Source organism: Perna viridis, chromosome 8, assembly GCF_037379345.1.
Source record: "Perna viridis isolate PV_CMFRI_1.1 ecotype Kerala chromosome 8, ASM3737934v1, whole genome shotgun sequence".
In the NCBI taxonomy this organism is placed as follows: Eukaryota; Metazoa; Mollusca; class Bivalvia; order Mytilida; family Mytilidae; genus Perna; species Perna viridis.
Window position 1 is genome coordinate 32292732 of NC_142452.1, and position 18574 is coordinate 32311305.

The following is an 18574-nucleotide window of genomic DNA, read 5'->3' on the forward strand; positions in this document are numbered from 1 at the left end:
TAAAAGACATGTGCAAGTCCCCTACTGCAAAAAATTTGAATGTGTTTCGAAACATTAAATCATTAAAGGATCATATATAATCAATCTCCGAGGACCTCTGTTTCGGAGATTGATATATAATATGATATGTACTTTTATAAATACTTACGTTGACAAATGAAAGTAATGCCCTTCGGTTTTTATTTTTTAATGTCATTTCAATTTCAATATCCCGTTTGTCGTCAGGAAGTAAACGTTAAAAGATGTAGTGGTAAATTTGGGACATTCGGTGCTCAGTTCTCAGTTGACAGTTTCTTTGTGTCATTACAGAATACACAAGAGATTTGAAGTAAAGAAAAACATTGCAATGCATACAAAACTGATAACGCGTTTTCAAGAGCCATATCGTGGTGTTCATTATGTGCGGAGTTATTTTTCGAATCTCGTGAGATGTGTCACAAATCATATAAGAAGCATCAACTTATCAAATTTGACGACATCAGCAGAACTTTTATTGAAATCTGAACTTTTGCGAAAAGCATCCTTTAGAGGTTATGAAATTTTATTGCGGCGATCATACGGGAGCTCTTTGTTCAGTTTGTGCAACTTTACAACACAGCAATTGCAATCGAAGATGCGGCTTCTGGTATAAAACAGTCGAAAAGGTCTATTTCTCTGTTAGATGATTTAAAGGAATGTTGTGAACTGATCAAAGATCTTATACGTAAGAAAAAGCAAATTTTAAAAGTTTTCAAAAGCAAGGTGAGGAGGTGAGAGTTCGCGTTTCTGCGATTAAAAGTGTATTCGAAAAACATTTAAACAAACGTGAAAGAGAGTTAACAGAGAAGCTTTCTGAATTAAGTACCAAAAGTGCATTCAAAATGACAATGATTGCGAATTTACAATTAAAATTTCAAAATTGCATTGACATTATTGACATGTGCAACATGCATGGTTCTAATCAGCAACATTTGGTAGAAATTGATAAGATATTAGCTAAAAAGGATTATTTAATGACCGATATGGAAGTGGTTTGGAAAAGATTAACTTATCATTTATATATAAGGAAAATGAAGATGTTTTTAAGCAATTTATGCGAACAAGGTCCATGGGAAAAATTAACATTAACCATAAAGACGTCAAGTATCCCAGTTTTCAGTCCAGATGGAATAATTCTAGTACAGTGAAGTGATAAGAAAATTTATATATACGATTTACATGGATCGTATGTCTGTAAATTAAAACTTGCGTACAAACCATTTCATGTTTTGATTATATCCGATTCTCGTGTGGTAATGTCTACAAGATTTAATCAAGTACTTTTCATTAACTATTTACATTCGATGCATCTCGAAAAAAAATGTTCATACCATAGTGTTTGTTTGTGGAATCTGCAATTGTCATGATGATGAAATAATAGGCATGGACGACGAACACTTGTTCAATCTTGATTCTACCAATGGCAAAGTTATATGAACCAAAACTACAAAAGGTGAAAATTGGGGTATTTCGTCCAATTGGGAAGGGGGCGTAATCTTTGCAGATGGCGACGGTACAATCGTCCGCACGAAAGACGGTGATGAATGTATGCAGTTCAATGAACAACAAATTAAACACCGAAGGGATTGGCATCGAGGGGACGATAATATATATATGTGTGTGTGTGTGTGTGTGTGTGTGTGTGTGTGTGTGATTTGGGTTCTATTTATCAAATAACGAAGGATGGAAAAACTATCCAAACATTAACTGCTGAATCAATGGGAGTAAAGAATCCTTGGGATATTAGGTTCAAAGATAAAACGAATAGGTTTTTAGTGACTTGTTATGTTACTGGAAAGGTGTCGCTATGTTTAATTGATTAAGTACAAATATTTTCTTCCTTTTAATTGACCTTGTGAATGTATTCAGATAAACTGATATTGATTATTGTTTCTGCAATATTGTAACATCGCGTGAGTGTAAATTCAGTATAATATTGATGTAAACATATCAGAATTTAAAAAAAAAACAAACAAACAGAATAAACAAACTGAGATACATTTTTTGCAACATAATGCCATCTAATGCCTTTGCGGTAAAATTAATGAAGTTAGGATCGATCAAGATTCGAACGGTAAACAAAAGAATGTAATCACAGAAATAACAACTAGACAGGAAAAATAGACATACATTAAAAAGAATGTGAAATAATCAATATGACACGTACAAAGGAACGTAGAACACAAACACTGTGAGAACGGACCAGGTGCACCGGAAGGGTAAGCGCCCCCACCCCACCCCACCCCCAAAAAAAAACATAAATAAATAAATCATAGTACATGATAAATAATTAATTAAGAAACTAAACAAAACAATTCAAACCACAATGCCAAGTTATGCCCATAAACTTAAATATTTAAAAGATGTCTATGCCAAGTTATATTAGTAGCGATGCAATTTTGCTCATTTAAATTGATTTCAATCGACTGAACGTTGCACATTCAACAAATTGGTTCATTTTTTTTTTAAACCATCTTAATTGGGAATAGGCAATTAGTGCGTGGTTACTATCAGATAAGTAGTTGACTAACAGCATTGAAGGAAAACACAATTCAAAAGTTCATTGGCATTCAAATCCGGACAAAGGAAAGACTGCATATCATCTATTAAACAGTAAACACATGTCCGACATATTTCAGTCAATATTCGATATTTATAATTAGTCGGCAATTTAATGTTTAAATTAACGATCTTAAGCAAATTTTCAAGATAATTTGAAAGGGGTTAATGTTCATTGCAAAATTTGACATCAATTTTAATTTAAGTATTACAATTTCATTCTTATTACATGTATGCATATTTTGAAATACAAAGTGTGTGCATGTACCTGTTAACTATAGACTATTTATTTAGAGTTAAGGGATATCTCTACAGTTTTTAGGTCAAGGTGGTCCTAATTTTGTAGATAAATGATTTATAAATTTTGTTATGATGTCTATCGAAGTAAAACAAGAGGTGATCTTACCAAGTGGTACAAAATACCCAATAATTGGAATTGGGACCCATAATGTAACGGTACAGTGTGTTTTATTACAATTTATACAAAATGTATGTTTTATTAGTCATGATACGATTTTGCACGATACACCATGTTATTCCTTGATATGCGCATTCTTTGTTCAGATTAATTGATCCTACTGACATCGATAAAATCTAAAAGTCATTCACAATTTAAAAACCAGTCCAGTCTATGGTAGAGGTGATTCGTAGACTTTCCAAAACAGATGTTTTCTTTTCGGTAGTCTACCGATGCTATATTATTAGGTAACAATATTTCTAGTGTATTCCGTTCTGTATTTATGAGAAAACAATACATTCATCTCCCACTCGAATAACACAAATATACCAAATCAAGACTGATAACTCTTGCAAAGTTACCATTTTATGATTACATAATTTTTATCTCTAAATTACAACAACCGAGTGACAAATTAAGACTTGTTATGGGGTTTGTGACCGTTTTTGAATTAGAAATAAAAATGAATTAGGTGAAATTTAGATTTTCATGAATCACCTCCTGAGTTGTATAAAAATTGCTTTTTAACAGTATATAAAATTAACTAATCCGTTTAAAATAATCACTTTTGGCACTAAGTGTCAGTTTGTGTAAGAATAATACAGTACAAACTGGGTATGAAAAAAAAAGACAATTTTTAAAGTTAATTTGATCATTTGCACCATCAGAATCAAGGGAAAAAGACAAGATTTTTCATTATACTTAGGTAAATGTTTTCATATGTCTTCATCACTGAAGAAATAAATTGTCAGATCGGTGGGGTTTGTACATGAATGACTCTATTTTTTATGCCATTTTGACTGATTAAAAAAAAAACTAACACTTAATTTTTTTTTCAATGGGAAAGAAAATCTCATAAATGCATTAGTCGACTATCCTTGATCAATACATGTTTCAGGGTGGCCCAGGATCAGTAAGAGAAGCGGTTAAATACGCCATTGATATTGGCTACCGTAGTGTAGACTGTGCCTATGTATATGAAAACGAGAAAGAGGTTGGTGATGCAATACAGTCCAAACTGGACGATGGTACTATCAAAGATAAATGTGAAATATTCATAACAGCTAAGGTAAACCTGTTTTCGAAATAAACATAGTGGTATTAAGACAAACATTTTTAAAGGAAAAACATTCTATGGAACATTTTAATAAAACAACTACAGTTGGTCTATCTTCATGTCTTTACGACATGGCGACAATGATAAAAAAAACATTATATGGCTCATTTAGCCCTATGGTTTGTCATCCATAACCAAAAGCCTTCTCAGTATAATTTTTAAAATAAAACCTTCTGATAAATGTGGTGATGTAAACGGCTCAAAAATTATATTTCATAAAAAGCATTTTTGTGTACTCGCGTTTTTTTTTTCAGTTTTTTGTTTTGTTACTGTTTTTTTATTTAAAAAATACAAAAATTTATGACACATCTTTTGCTTGTTTGCACGGCACAAATATAAAACTTAAGTTGATATTCAGGTCGTATAGAGGGTGTGATGTACCAGTCCTAAAAAAAAGTCAGATACTGTCAATGGTATAGTGATTCATGCTGAAGAAACACCTAACAAACAATGTATTTTCAGTCCAAATATTCACACAACGATGATTATTTCTGCATTCAGATCTACACTTTTTAGAAAATCAAACATTCATCTTCCACTAAAATGAAATAAACTAAATGAAACCAAATCAAGAACCATAACTCTCGCAAAGTGCCAATTTCATGTACAATCTATACATATACTCATTGAGACGTTCACGTTTCCCATTTTAGCGTTCGTGCATCGTTTATCGTGCGTTTACACATCGTTTTGCGTTAGTTTGAACACACGATACGAGCGTTCGTTTAAACGCATGATAGAAGCGTTCGGTTATCGTGCGTTTGGTGAGCGTTTATCGTGCGTTTTGGTACAGTGCGTGCGGGAAACCTAAACGTCTCAAGGAGTGTAATTTAAATCTCAAAATTGCATCAACAAAATGAAACACTAAGACCAGTTATGTGATTAGTAACTGCTTCTGAACAAGAAATAAAAGTGAGATCAGTGGGTTTTTGACATGTATAAATCACCTCTTGTCAGATGTTTATAAAGACTGTTACTTAATTGTTAACCCAAGTCTTTAGTATTAGATACATTTAGATATACACAGTAGAACAAGAAGGTCATTCATAAATTCTTAACAATGTCTCAAAATCTTACAAAAATATATAGCTCATAGAACTAAATAAAGTTAAAACTTTATATCCTTAAATCCTTATATCATATATAGATGCTTGTTTGCTTTCTTTATAAAAATAACTGTTTTAGAAGCTTCACGATAAAAACTGTAGTTGAATATTGACAAAAGTCACTTTGTATCGTTTTTGTTTGTTTTTGTTTTTGTTTTTGTTTTGTTTTGTTTTTTGTTACACTAGGATGAAACTGTAACCATTTCTGGTGTTTCCGTGGGCAGCCCCTCCTTGATAGCATTATTGATCCTCATTTTAAAACAAATATGTGTTAATTTATTCACTCACTTTCTTGTTTTTTTAAAGGGAACTGTTAAATTTGATATCCAAATTGCTGAGTGCCTGATTTGAATCTGACAAAAGTCACGTCTTTCGGAGCTTCTCATATAAAATTCGATATTTTCGTATCTACTGCACTAAAACGCATTTAAGTTATGGTCTTCAATAAATACTTTTTTGTCGTTTTTTAACATGCCATATGATGAGTCATTTCTGGCTTTAGCCAGAAAATCCAAGATACGAACACTTATTTACACCTTTAATTTTGCTTAAAGTAAAAATTAGCATAAAAACCATCATGATGTCTAGAAAGACAACATGATGGGGAAATGGCGACAAGAAATTTGTTTAATGTTATTTACTTCTGTTACGTTGTATGTATTATTTCATGTTTTTGTTGCGAGTGTCTGGCCTTTGTCCCTGGATGTATCCTGGTTCCCTTGATTACTCTTAAAGTAATATATATATATTCAACTTCTTCTAATTACAGGTTACACCTTCCTCATTTTATGACATGTTAGCATAACATGTCAAAATTTGTATCACATGAAGTAAGAACCCGCCACTCCTTTGTTTTATCACAACCCTCGATTATTTCCGTGTATGTCTTATATAAGACATAGTAGTAAACGTGGCAATTTATACTTACATGTTTGTTTTTCTTTTTACTATTTTTAAAATTTTTCACAACCTTTCACATTTTGTATAAAGGATCATGTTATTATTTATTGTACAAACTGTTTAAAACCTGTCTAGGTTTGAAATAACCTATTCAAAAGCCTTTTCCCAGGGAAATACCGTAAAATTCAAGAAGTATTTGATTCCTATGAAATCAGCAGTTATTGAAGATACATGGGAAACACCTTTTTGATATTTGGCTCTCCAAGAAAACTCAAAGAAAAAAAACTTCTCTGTCCGTAATCTGGACCTTATTTAAGGGTCATCAACGTAGATGCCAACTATTCATTTTTGACATTACTATTATCAGGATTTTCTATGTTCACTTTTGTATTATATAATGTATTTATTTTAACAAGTAACTTTCAAAATCAAGATATGATTTAGTTCATACATCGTCTATGTAAACCAAATTGCTTACATTACACTTTTGCACTCGGCACATTATCTTTCCATGATCAATAAGTTCTTAAAAATTGCTTTAGATAGCCGTTCAATAAATTTTAGGCACATGTAAATTTAGTAATTCAACGCAACCCGGTTTCTAAAAAGCATTTTTGAACTAGTTACTTTTCAAGAATTGTTTTACTTATCACTTAATTCAATTCAGAAAGTAAGACGAAGAATAAAATACATGTACCTCCTGCAATTTTGAACACGAGTTAAATGCTCTCAAAAAAGAAAAGCCTTCTTTCAAAACGTAAAATATAATATTTGAGTGTCTGAAATTTCTCTGTTGTGCACTACAAGCAGTACAAAATTCCTGATTAATCTTAACGCTGGTCTGTTCACAAATAATACAGATTTCAGGGTGAAGAAACATTTAGAAATTTTTCGTGCTATAATGATAAAAGTAGAAAAAAAATATATGCGTCAGTGTGCTCGGTTTTGAGGTTACATGTATAATCATTTACAATTTTAGCGTTTATTTCTCTGTATTTGACAGAGGTTTTGTTTAAGCAAAAATGTATCAATTAAAAATGTTTTAAATACCTTTAAATTAAATTATGATGTTAAAAAATTGTGGGCTCAGTAGGCAAACGCTATGAAATTAATTAAGCCAGAGAATTCCGGTAGTCAGACAAAATTACTATACAAGGGAAGTTGGCATCCTTAATAGTCATCATCTTCTTATTTTCACTTTCTCAGTTATGGGACACTCATCATGATCCCAAGACTATGAAGAAAAATATCAAAAAATATTTGCAGAATCTACAAGTGCATAAAATACAGCTGCTACTTATTCACTGGCCAATATCTTTGCAGGTATGAAATAAATATCATTCCTCCGTAAAATATTCTTCTTTTCTTTTTCAGTTTCTTTGACGATTAAAAATTTGTGGGATTCGTAATGGAAACCAAATGTTTCAATTTCGAGTTTGGATGTAACTCGGCGAGGCCCGCGTTTTACCCCGATCTTAAACATCATCCGTATATTGTTTTTAAGTAGCACTGCAGCTAAGAATCATGCAAAATGTGATTCATGGGTAAAAAGCCTACATATTTTTATTTTTGATATTTTGTTTAAATTGCCATAGTAAACAGATAACAACATTCAGTTTTTCATATAACTCGTGTTCTTAGGAGAAAAAAATATATAGAATGCACTGTAGATTTGAAAATTAAGGGAGATAACTCTGTAAATGACACTCAAATAGAATAGAATAGGATTTTCAATGTTGATTATTCCCTAAGAGCAGGCAGATTTGAATGAATAATTGCATAGTATAGACCCATAAAACAACTGAATTACAAAAATAAAAATATGTAGCCTTTTTTGGGGTGTATCACATTTTTCAGATTTTGCATGATTTTTACAAAGACAGCTACTTAAGATAATACACGTTATTGTGTATATACCAATCTATTTATATATATTTCGGCTGAAATCTTAGTTTGACATTAGAAAATTAATGGTTTTTAGTATTGCAACATTTTTATACTGTATATTTGATATACAATTTTTATATGATGTATATGATGTACAACCGACACTGCCCTTGACATTTTGCATTTTACTAAAACATAGGCTTTACCGAGCCTTACATTGATATTGTAAAAGCACATTTATTCTGCTTTTCGGAGTATCTGATGCAGGAATAAATATCTTGAGACCCAATGGGGATTTTATGGACTCGTGTCCAATATTTCAAATATACAGTATTTCATTATAGAACTATAGTGTAGTTTTCCATATCAAACTGTCTATCATTTCATAGCCAATATCAACCATATTCTGGTGTCTCGACTTTAATAACATATCATGAGATTAGAGATGATATGAACAATGCTGTAAAAGTCACCGAAGTTCATTGCATGGTTTATTATGATTAATATTGCTCCGGTATTTAACACTTTTTTAGGAGAGTGAGGAGAAAATTCCCAGAGACAACCATGGAAATGTCAAATTTGTTGACATAGATATAGTAGATACATGGAAGGTATACTTGATTATAAGTAATCAGTTGTTTAAGGAGGTGGACCTAGGGTAAGGGACATAACGCGTACAAATCACTGGAACGTTTGTTATCAGCATTTTACATCGATCTTATGTAAAGCATCAAATTGACTGGGATGATTACAATCATTTTCAAACGAAAGCTTGATTGGCTTTGGTGCAATTGAATATGATACACACATATCACTGATTTCAAGAGTTATGTCCCTTACCGCAGGTGTACATCCTTAAAAGTCTGTAAATTTTAGAGGTTGTAAAATGATTTATAAACTGTCTCTTACATTTTATATATGACATGCATATGACCTATCTTCGTTCGTTTTCAGTACCTAAATATGGTACACTTCCACGTTTATTGAATATGGTGCAGTTGCTAATGAAATATGATACAGTTTGGAATAGAAGTTGATGTTATGATGATTGGCACTCAAAATAGAATTGGTTAGCACGTTTTTTTTATTAGTACGACTTTAGTTTTTATGTGTAATGTCAGTAAAAAGAAAATTTTTTTTCCTGGGATTTCAGGCTATGTTAAATGTGTTAATGAAGGGATCCAAAATTCTAGCGGAAATCGAAAGAATGAAATACAGGGACAAAGACGAGACATGGAAACACACATACACAACAAAGAAATAAAATAACCAATAATACAAACAAGGTAACCAAAGTAAATGAGCTACACAGACTCCACTAAAACTTGGATCATGAACAAGGTCCAACGGTCGGGTAAGCGTCCTCTGCTTTTCTATAAACACCCGCCGAGTTGCTCATAGAAAGGCAAGTCCGGGGTAGACGAAAGAGGAAAGGAAAACGTTAAACAAATCAGTTCTTATGGTACAGATAGATACACTGTAACGATCTACAAGTTCATTATGACAACCATAAATCTTCTGTAGTGAAGTTTTCAATCTTGTAGCAACATAGATAGATGCCTAACTAGGGTTCAGACAGATGCAATAACAGGTATGGAGAATTTGGCAATTAATGACGATTTAACTAGGAAATATACGAAGTTACATATGACAAACATATATTATAATGACAGGTTTTAGTTGCCTCGATGCGCTTTATCAAAATTATTCATTCCATGTGCATGCAACTTGCGTAAAAATATGGCTGTTACTATTTTGTAAAAAGGAGTCAATTAGTTGTATGAAACAGTAGTTATGTGTCGTTTCATTCATTTTTGAACGTCACCAAAAATCAATTTCTAAAGGTTTAGCAAACTGTAGACCTATATACTACCATAACGGAAGATTGTGCTTCCATTCCAAGTAATGTAAGTCGAAATTTACATACAAGATGCTTGTTACATACAACTGCACGAGTAAATTAACGATGATAAGTTTGTATCACCAATGTAACAGTTTTACTTAACACATTTTTAACCTTTCAACTTACTCTGTGCTACACTGATTCCCTTGAAAATCAAATCATATTAAACAACACTACAAGAGGATCTCTAGAAAAAAAAACAATTGTTTACGCATTTCCATTGTTTTAGAATAAGAGATTATTAAATGACAGAATTGATATAAAAGATATATAAATGATATAATAATACAGGTTTTCAGTATTACAATTGTTTAGAAGCTGGATGTAATAAAATGCTTTTTATTACACTTCTCTTTTGAGTTTCAAATGCATCTCTGTTCATTTGTGATAATGATAGTTTTTACTTCAAAAGGAAAAATGTATATCATAGTAGTATATACAGTAAAACGTATATGTAACCGAACCCGGGATACATTGGTTATATGTGAAAACCAGGCATCTCGTGAAGTCCCTATAGATGGATGTTTATACCATTTGAACTTCTGTAAACCAAACGATTGCCTTAAGCGGACAAATCCCTTAAGGGGTTCATTTTAAATAGGTTTCACTGTAATGGCAAACACAGAAACTTTCAAACCTTTAGTATTTAATCATTAAAATAAGGTGAAACATTTTCAAAGAAACCGTTTTCGAGTAGGAAACCATTTGAAGTTGAGATATTTGCCTTAGCTAATTTTTATTTTGTCTTTTCATATTGTCGGCAGTATCATCCGAAATTATGACGAGATGTTGTTTTAAATTTTCGTACATTTCATTTATATTTCGATGAAGGATTTGTTACATCCGTGAAACATCCGTGTGCGTAGGTTTTCTGTCCGTGAATAGTTTTATTTTTTTTATAAATACGTTGTCATCATTTCTCTGTTTTCATGACAATATGATTTTATAATTTTTTTCCCTTGTTCTGATTCCAAGTCTACCGTCAGTGATTGAATAATCCATGAAAGTTGAGCAAAGTTTTAATAGAAATTTACATCTATTATATTTTCAGGGGATGGAAGAACTTGTAGATGCTGGTTTCGTAGAAAACATAGGCTTGTCGAATTTCAACAAATCGCAGATAGAGCGGATACTTCTTAATTCCAGAATCAAACCTTGTAATATTCAGGTTAATATGAGACTGTTGTTATCCGTACAAAGATTTACGCAAGAGAGGCGCAATTGGCGAAAAACTGAGTAATTTTTAGATCTTTTGGAGACTATTGTCAGAATATAATAGCATTAAAACCTATGATTTTGTCAACACTGTATACTTCTATTCCACATATCCAGTTAAAATCCCGACTTAAAAACATTATACATCGTTGTTTTTTCTAAAAAAAGATGATAAAAATATATAGTTCTTGGTAGAGATTCCTCATACTTTGTAAGAAATAATTCTAAATCATCTTCCAAAAATACAGAAATTGTTTACTAAATGGTGGAATTTTCAATCGACATCATATTTGTCCAGTGTGGTGGAGGGGTTTTTCAACAAACGGCCGGCATTCCAATGGGAACAAATTGTGCCCCTTTACTTGCTGACCTATTCCTTCACTCTTATGAGGTTGACTTTATAGCTGATCTGATCCGAAAGAAAGGATATCGTTTAGCTAGATCCTTTAACATCATTTTCCGATATATAGATGACGTATTATTTTTAAACAATCCTAATCTTGGGGATTTGATACATCATATCTACCCAAAAGAACTTGAGATAAAGGATACCACAGACACTGTGAATTCAGCCTCATATCTTGACCTACACTTAGAAATCGACGGTAAAGGAAACCTTTTGACCAAACTTTACGACAAACATGATGACTTTTCATTCAAAATTGTCAAACTTCCTGTCATCTGTGTCAACAACCCTGCAGCACCTGCGTATGGAGTGTTCATATCACAACTCATACGTTATGACAGAGCTTGCTGAGACTATGCAGACTTTTTGTATCGCACTAGAATTCTAACAAATAGGCTTCTGGAACAAGGTTATTTTGCTACAAGATTGAAGTCATCACTACAAAAGTTTTATGGCCGTCATCATGAACTCGTGGATCGTTATGGTGTATCCATCTCCGCCATGAAAACCGATTTGTTCAACGTGTCATAGTTTTCCTTTCCTCTTTCGTCTACCCCGGACTTGACTTTTTATGTGCAACTCGGAGGGTGTTTCTAGAAAAGCAGAGGACGCTTAACCTGCCGGTACACCTGGTCCATGCTCCCAGTTTTCGGGTTGATCGTATGCTTTTGTTGCTTTGTATGTATGATTTTAGTTACTCTATATTCTTTGTTGTGTGTGTGTTTTCCGTGTCTGGATTATATTTTTGATTACCGCTAAAACCTTGGTTCCTTTGATTACTCTTTCAAATAGTATTAGCCTAGCAGATAACTTTCGTCAGACTTAAATTAGACCCTCAAGGGTTCTTAGGCCATAGGTTAATTTGCATAGATAACCATCATGAATACACACTTTTTAAAATTTCTTGATATCATTAGAACCTAATAAGAGAACGTTTCCTAACCCCGCTGTTTTGGAGTGATCCATACTTTTCAACATTGTAAACCGCATCCCCATACACATAGTTTATATATTTGTTTTTGTTTCCTAGGTTGAAATACATCCTTACTTTTCTAATAAAAGATTGGTTGAGTTTTGTCAATCGAATGGAATGAGTGTAACGGCATACGCACCTCTTGCAAATCCTCAAAGTCCACTGTGAGTTGAATTATTATCTTAGGTAACTTTAAAAAGGCATCTTGAAGATGTTTAATTACAGTTTATCATACGTTTATTCGACATTTTATTGAAAAAAATCTTTTTGCTGAAAGACATATGTCCATTTTATATTTGAAATCCAAATACCCCTGCGTAGGAATATTTTTCAGTAATGTCGCAAATATATATAGTTTTACTTTAATTAAAAGATATGCTATTGTTGTATTAGAATTAAACGAAACTGAAATATTCAATCAGATTTATATTAAATTTTCATAAACAAAAATGTTTAATTACCAAGATAACTTCAATAGCAGATAGGGAGCTTCTCAACAGCAGATAGGATTTAAGGTGTTTACTCACATATATGCAGTTGTTTGTGTGCTGCCAAAATACAATATTTACAAGATGTTCCTTACCACGGGACAATAGAGTGTGATTGTTTTAATTTTTGTGTGTGCGTTTTGTTAATTTGTGTTTCGTCATATAATGGTCATCACTTGAATTGAATGGTTAGAAATTAGATATTAGGGGCGGAATGTATTGTTGTTATACATGTTTATAGTTATCTATTACAACTTGTATGTAAAAAAATCGTTTTAATATCAATATGAGAAGCCATGTCATGCTTATCAATGAGTATTAAGGAGTAGTCACTGGAACCAAGATTCAAGCAGAAGTCAAAAGAATGTAATCCAGGGAAAAAGACCAGACATGGAAAACAGACAAACACAACAAAGAACATGAAGCAAATAAAATAATACATACAAAATGACAAAGTAAATGAGCAACTTGGACTCAATTAAAAATCAAATGTTTAAATGTTTTGCCTGTAGGGGCAATTTCGGATGATTTTTGTACCTTGCAGAAGAACAGGAAGTGAACCAGACATTTTCAAAGAGCAGACACTTATAAATCTGTCCAAAGAAAAAGGAAAATCTATTGCTCAGGTAAAGTTACTCTGACGATGTCCTTATCATATATTTACTTGTCAAGTGTCAGTCCCAATAAGAATCAGGCAGTCCGCGAAATATGGTATGTAAAACCCATCATTTTCGTAGTGCCATATGAGTATTTGCACCATAAGAATCAAGGGAAACAGACATGATTTTCCATATCATGCTGGACCATTCCGTTACAATTTCATTGTAATGCACGGAAAATGAGCATTTCAAGGGCAGATAACTCTGTCAAAAAAACCTCATTTTTCTAACATTCTATTAAAAATGTATCTGCGGAAAGCCAGTGATGCAGAGATCAAATAATAGTCTTTTCGAATAGAGAAAGTATCCCTGTGGGAAATTATATTGTCAGATCGTCGGGATTTCGATATGAATATTTCTGATTTTTCCCATTTTTGCGTGATTTGTACACTTACTTTTGATAGAAATCAATGTAACGAAATTCACGAAGACGTAAGGATTATTTCAACAAAATTATCTGACAATTGCTTTTCTTGGAGTACAAAATGTTCACACTTAAGACACAATATTGTATGGGAAAAACTATTCTATCTATATTTAAGTAATTTGAATTATAAAAATGACAAGTTTTTTGCGATGAAATGAAAGTTTTGAAAAAAAAATTTTAATCCGATTATGAAATATTACCTAATCCACTCCTCCAATGTCAACTGATTTTAATGCTGTTCATATTTTCTTAAACAAGATGAAGTGTCTATGTTCAATTGAAATGTTTTTATATTTTTGCATGTTGAATAAGGTCATTTTTATCAGTGTTTTGTATTCTTCTCTTAAATACCGTTGTTTTAGTTCCTTCTTCTAATGTTTTGAGCAAATACATGTACTTATTTATATATTTTTTTATTCCAGATAGTATTGCGATTTCTTCTTCAACGAAAGATCATTGTTATTCCTAAGTCAATCACACCGTCTCGGATAAAGGAAAATTTAGATGTGAGTAGATATCATAATATACTTTGTAGCATGTTTTTAAGCAACTCGGCGGATGTTTCTACAAATGCAGAGGACGCCTACCCTACCGGTGCATCTGGTCCATGCTTCTGGTTTTTAATGGAGTCCGAGTTGCTCATACCCTTACATTGTTACATTTTATGTATTATTTGCTTTGCTTTATGTTCTTTGTTGTGTTTGTCTGTTATCCATTTCTGGTCTTTGTCCATGGATTACATTCTGTGTTGTGTATGTCTGTTTTCCATGTCTGGTCTTTGTCCATGGATTACATTCTTTTAATTACTACTAGAATCTTGGTTCCCTTGATTACTCTTTCATTAATATGTGTTGGATTCTATAAGAATCAGGAAAATTTAAAAACAATTATTCATGATAAAAAAATATCAGAAAAAAACAAAAATTTCACAATGTGGGCATGACGTTATTGATCTAATAAAGTCGAAATAACAAGTTGAGCTAATGACAAAGGATGTGAGTTATTTTCCTTTGATAATAAAATTGAAATGTACCTCATATTACTCACACTTAAAAAGGAAGTGAATGGCATTTCTGCATTTAAGATAGCACATAAGATTTCATGTGTTTTACCGCTATGATTCACCAAATGCCTGGTTCCTATAGACAATAACTCGAACATTTTATCGGTGTTTTGCATGGATTTCTCGATAGTAAAATGTTCCATTTATAAAATGTCATACGATTTAGTAATAATCAAGTTCAATTTTTTCTTGATTTAATACGTTATTTTAGACAAGAACTTTCTCCATGTGCAGAATATTTTACAATATTCTTCTCGAAATAAAGTTATGAAATTTCGCTCACAACTGAGCTGTTGTTGTACCATGCTCAATCCATTTCAGGTATTCAGCTTTTCTCTGAACGCAGAGGAGATGAATCAGCTTTGGTCACTTGATCGAAACCTAAGGATATGGCTTGAATCTTGGTAATTTAAAAAAGAATATAAAAATTACCGGGACTGCAACAAGGGACATTGCAGATACATTTGAATCCCAATACAGTACATAGCCTTAACGTATATACATGAAAAACAGGCTATCTGAATGATACAATTTAACGAACAGAATAAAATACAATTCCATATAATATACTTGCTAAAGGTAAAAAAAACAAAACGCCACACAAATAAAAACGAAAGCACTTGCATTATGAATTTTCACAGAACAAACCGAGATTGATACATGTATCAGTGCTCCGAAAGGGTAAGCATGTCCGCTTGTGCAAATGAGTACACATCATACGGCAAGTGAGTAAAACCTAAAATCAATACAAAGGGTAAGTAAGTCCTCGAATGATGAACTGAACTTGTTACTTATATATAAGTTAACCACGCGCAAATAAACCTATCTGTTATCAAAAACTCATTCGTATGATTTTTAAATTAAATGTTAATTTCTGTCCAGAAATATTCGAAAACATGAGGTTTTTGACAGAATTACTGCCTTTTAAATGTCCATTGTCAGTGCATTTCAATGAAATTATTACTTAATTTACCAAAATGGTAAGGAAAATCTTGTCTTTTTTCTTGGATTCTGATGGTACTAATAGTCAAAGTAAATATTAGTGGGTTTTATTATAGCATGTTTCACCCACTGCCTGTGAGACATCGAGTTATTCGTACGAATCCTTGACATTTACATTGTATTCATATAAGTTTTGATAATATTTATGCTTTCAGGACAATCAGTCATAAAGATTATCCATTTCATGACGAGTATTAATGGGCCGATGTAGAAGTTCAGAAAGCAAATTAGTTTTAAAAACTACTAAAGACTTTATTTTGAAACGGACTTGAACAAACCTAGTGAATGTATACATTTAAAATTAAATTTACAGTAGATTTCATAAAAATACTTTAATTCCACTGCATAATATGCTTTACACGTGATTTTTATTAGTCGATGAAACACTTCTTGGATCTATTTGAATAGGCCACGTCCACAATTAAGTGGACTACTTTTAATGATCACGGTATATTGCCTATTTTCTAATATGGATATATGTGCATCAAACATATAATTAAAATTAACTAAGAAAATCATTAAATTATATGATTCATTTGTATGTTTCATCGCCGTGTAAATGCACTGATCCGCTGTAAGTTTTCGACATGAAGCGTTAGTGCGCTTCATTGAACATATGCTACGGTCAACGCTTATACGCTTGTGAAACATCAAAAATGGAATATTCACTTCTTAAGTTACTGCAAGATAAGAATAGACGTATATAAGGAAACTTTCTAAAAAACTTCTTGTTTTATTTCTATTTCAACCTCTGTGTCTGACAAAAAATGAAAAAAACAAAACAAAAACAAAACAAAAACAAACAAAAAAACAAAACAAGAAACGGTGCATCGGTGTTACCGATGGTTTTAAGGCAAAGGTTAATATCACATACTGGATATTGTAATATCTGAAAAATCTTGAAATCTTGAAAATCTGTATCACTCAGAGACACCTATAATATCCCGAGGCCCGCAGACTCGTTGTGTGATATGAATCGAGGGTTAATACGGCATGTGTTACAGACTTGTACATGTCATGTTTATAATATCCTTTATTGCATGTACCTTAAAAGTAAGGGTGTGATATGAGGTATACTTTACAGAGTAAAAACAATCACTTATAATGCCTGTACAAAATAAATTGAACATTTTTTATCTTAATATATGATATAAATAAGGACAATCTCAAACACAGGCAGGACAGGTTTGGGTCCAGGTAGGTATTGCAATATTGATAAATGAATTTAGCATAGAAAATAACAATAAAGTAACAGTCTACATAAAATTCACATAGGGGGTAAATCATATATGTTAAGAACTCATCAAATGTCTTATTGTCTCAAGTGCTCGGGACATGACAAGCAGAAGACGTCCATTCTGCCGGTGCATCTGGTCCATGTTTAAGTGGAGTATGGGTTACTTACATTGGCTTTTTTGTATGTGATATTTTGATCATTTCACGTTCTTTGTTGTTTGTGTCTTTTCTCCTTTTCTGCTGTGTAGCCTTCATCCCTTCAATAGACTCCTTTGATTATTGGTCGAATCTTGGTACCCTCGATTATTATCTCTGAAACTTTATCAGACCACACAAGAAGTCTTCGATTGTCAATCGAGTGCTGCAAATATTTGAAATAAAATTAAGAAAGTGAATTGTCCATGGGACATATTCGCTCTAGATGACACTTTGCCTTATCCCCCTCCCACCACCGTTCCCCTTTTGCGGAAATTTCAAGACAACATTTATGTCCCTTCTTATCATCTATAGAGCGAACATTGACCTGTTTGCAAATTGGCAGTTACGGCAAAGAATGTTTTCAATTTCATTGTTCAACTCTGGTGTGAATTATTGATTTTTTTATTTGTATCTTTAAACATAATTATTAAATTCCTGAAAAAAAAATAAAAGTTTATTCTTATTTGTCCTACAGCTTCCCTGCTTTAGGCGAAATTCATTTTAATTTAAATCGATTTGTAGTCTGAATTGATTTTGATCTCAAGTCAGACCGAATTATATTTGACTGTGAACCAAAATTCGCAGTACATTGTATTACGAAATTCGAAACCTATGGCTTCAGACTTGGAATTGAAGATCTTATAACCTCTTGATGCCGGATTCTGGCTTCCTACTTCGATAATGTTAGGAATGAGTTATTCTTGTATACAAAACATTTGATTAAGAACTTCCTTTTTTTTGTTCTAATTTGAAATATTTGATAAAGGAGAAAGCACAAAATATTTCATTAGAAAAATAGATAAAACCATAGATTTACGATGAGTCCCATAAAACATTGACACTTTCTTCGAATCCAAAATATGCTGGACCTCCTAATTCATCGTATACACATCCTTACACACTAGTTTGTACAAATACACATTCGTTATGCTTGTTAAAAACGCATTATGAAATGATTTC

The 18574-nt window shown here is 32.3% G+C and overlaps 1 protein-coding gene and 1 pseudogene across 2 annotated transcripts; both read left to right on the top strand.

The window, feature by feature from the left end:
* The first annotated feature begins 165 nt into the window (after positions 1–165).
* Positions 166–2161, top strand: LOC148610261 (uncharacterized; annotated as a pseudogene).
* Positions 2162–2898: 737 nt separating this feature from the next.
* On the top strand, positions 2899–16521 carry LOC148610262 (aldo-keto reductase family 1 member B1-like). Of its 2 annotated transcripts, XM_088542567.1 has the most exons (10): positions 2899–3033; positions 3933–4103; positions 7364–7480; positions 8578–8655; positions 10999–11115; positions 12599–12705; positions 13574–13655; positions 14538–14621; positions 15500–15582; positions 16336–16521. In XM_088542567.1, the coding sequence occupies exons 1-10, from the start codon at positions 2947–2949 to the stop codon at positions 16376–16378; spliced, it is 969 nt and encodes a 322-aa protein (XP_088398693.1). In that variant the 5' UTR covers positions 2899–2946; the 3' UTR covers positions 16379–16521. The 2 variants fall into 2 exon arrangements, with proteins under 2 accessions (XP_088398693.1, XP_088398694.1); XM_088542568.1 differs by lacking the exon at positions 7364–7480.
* Positions 16522–18574: the final 2053 nt, after the last annotated feature.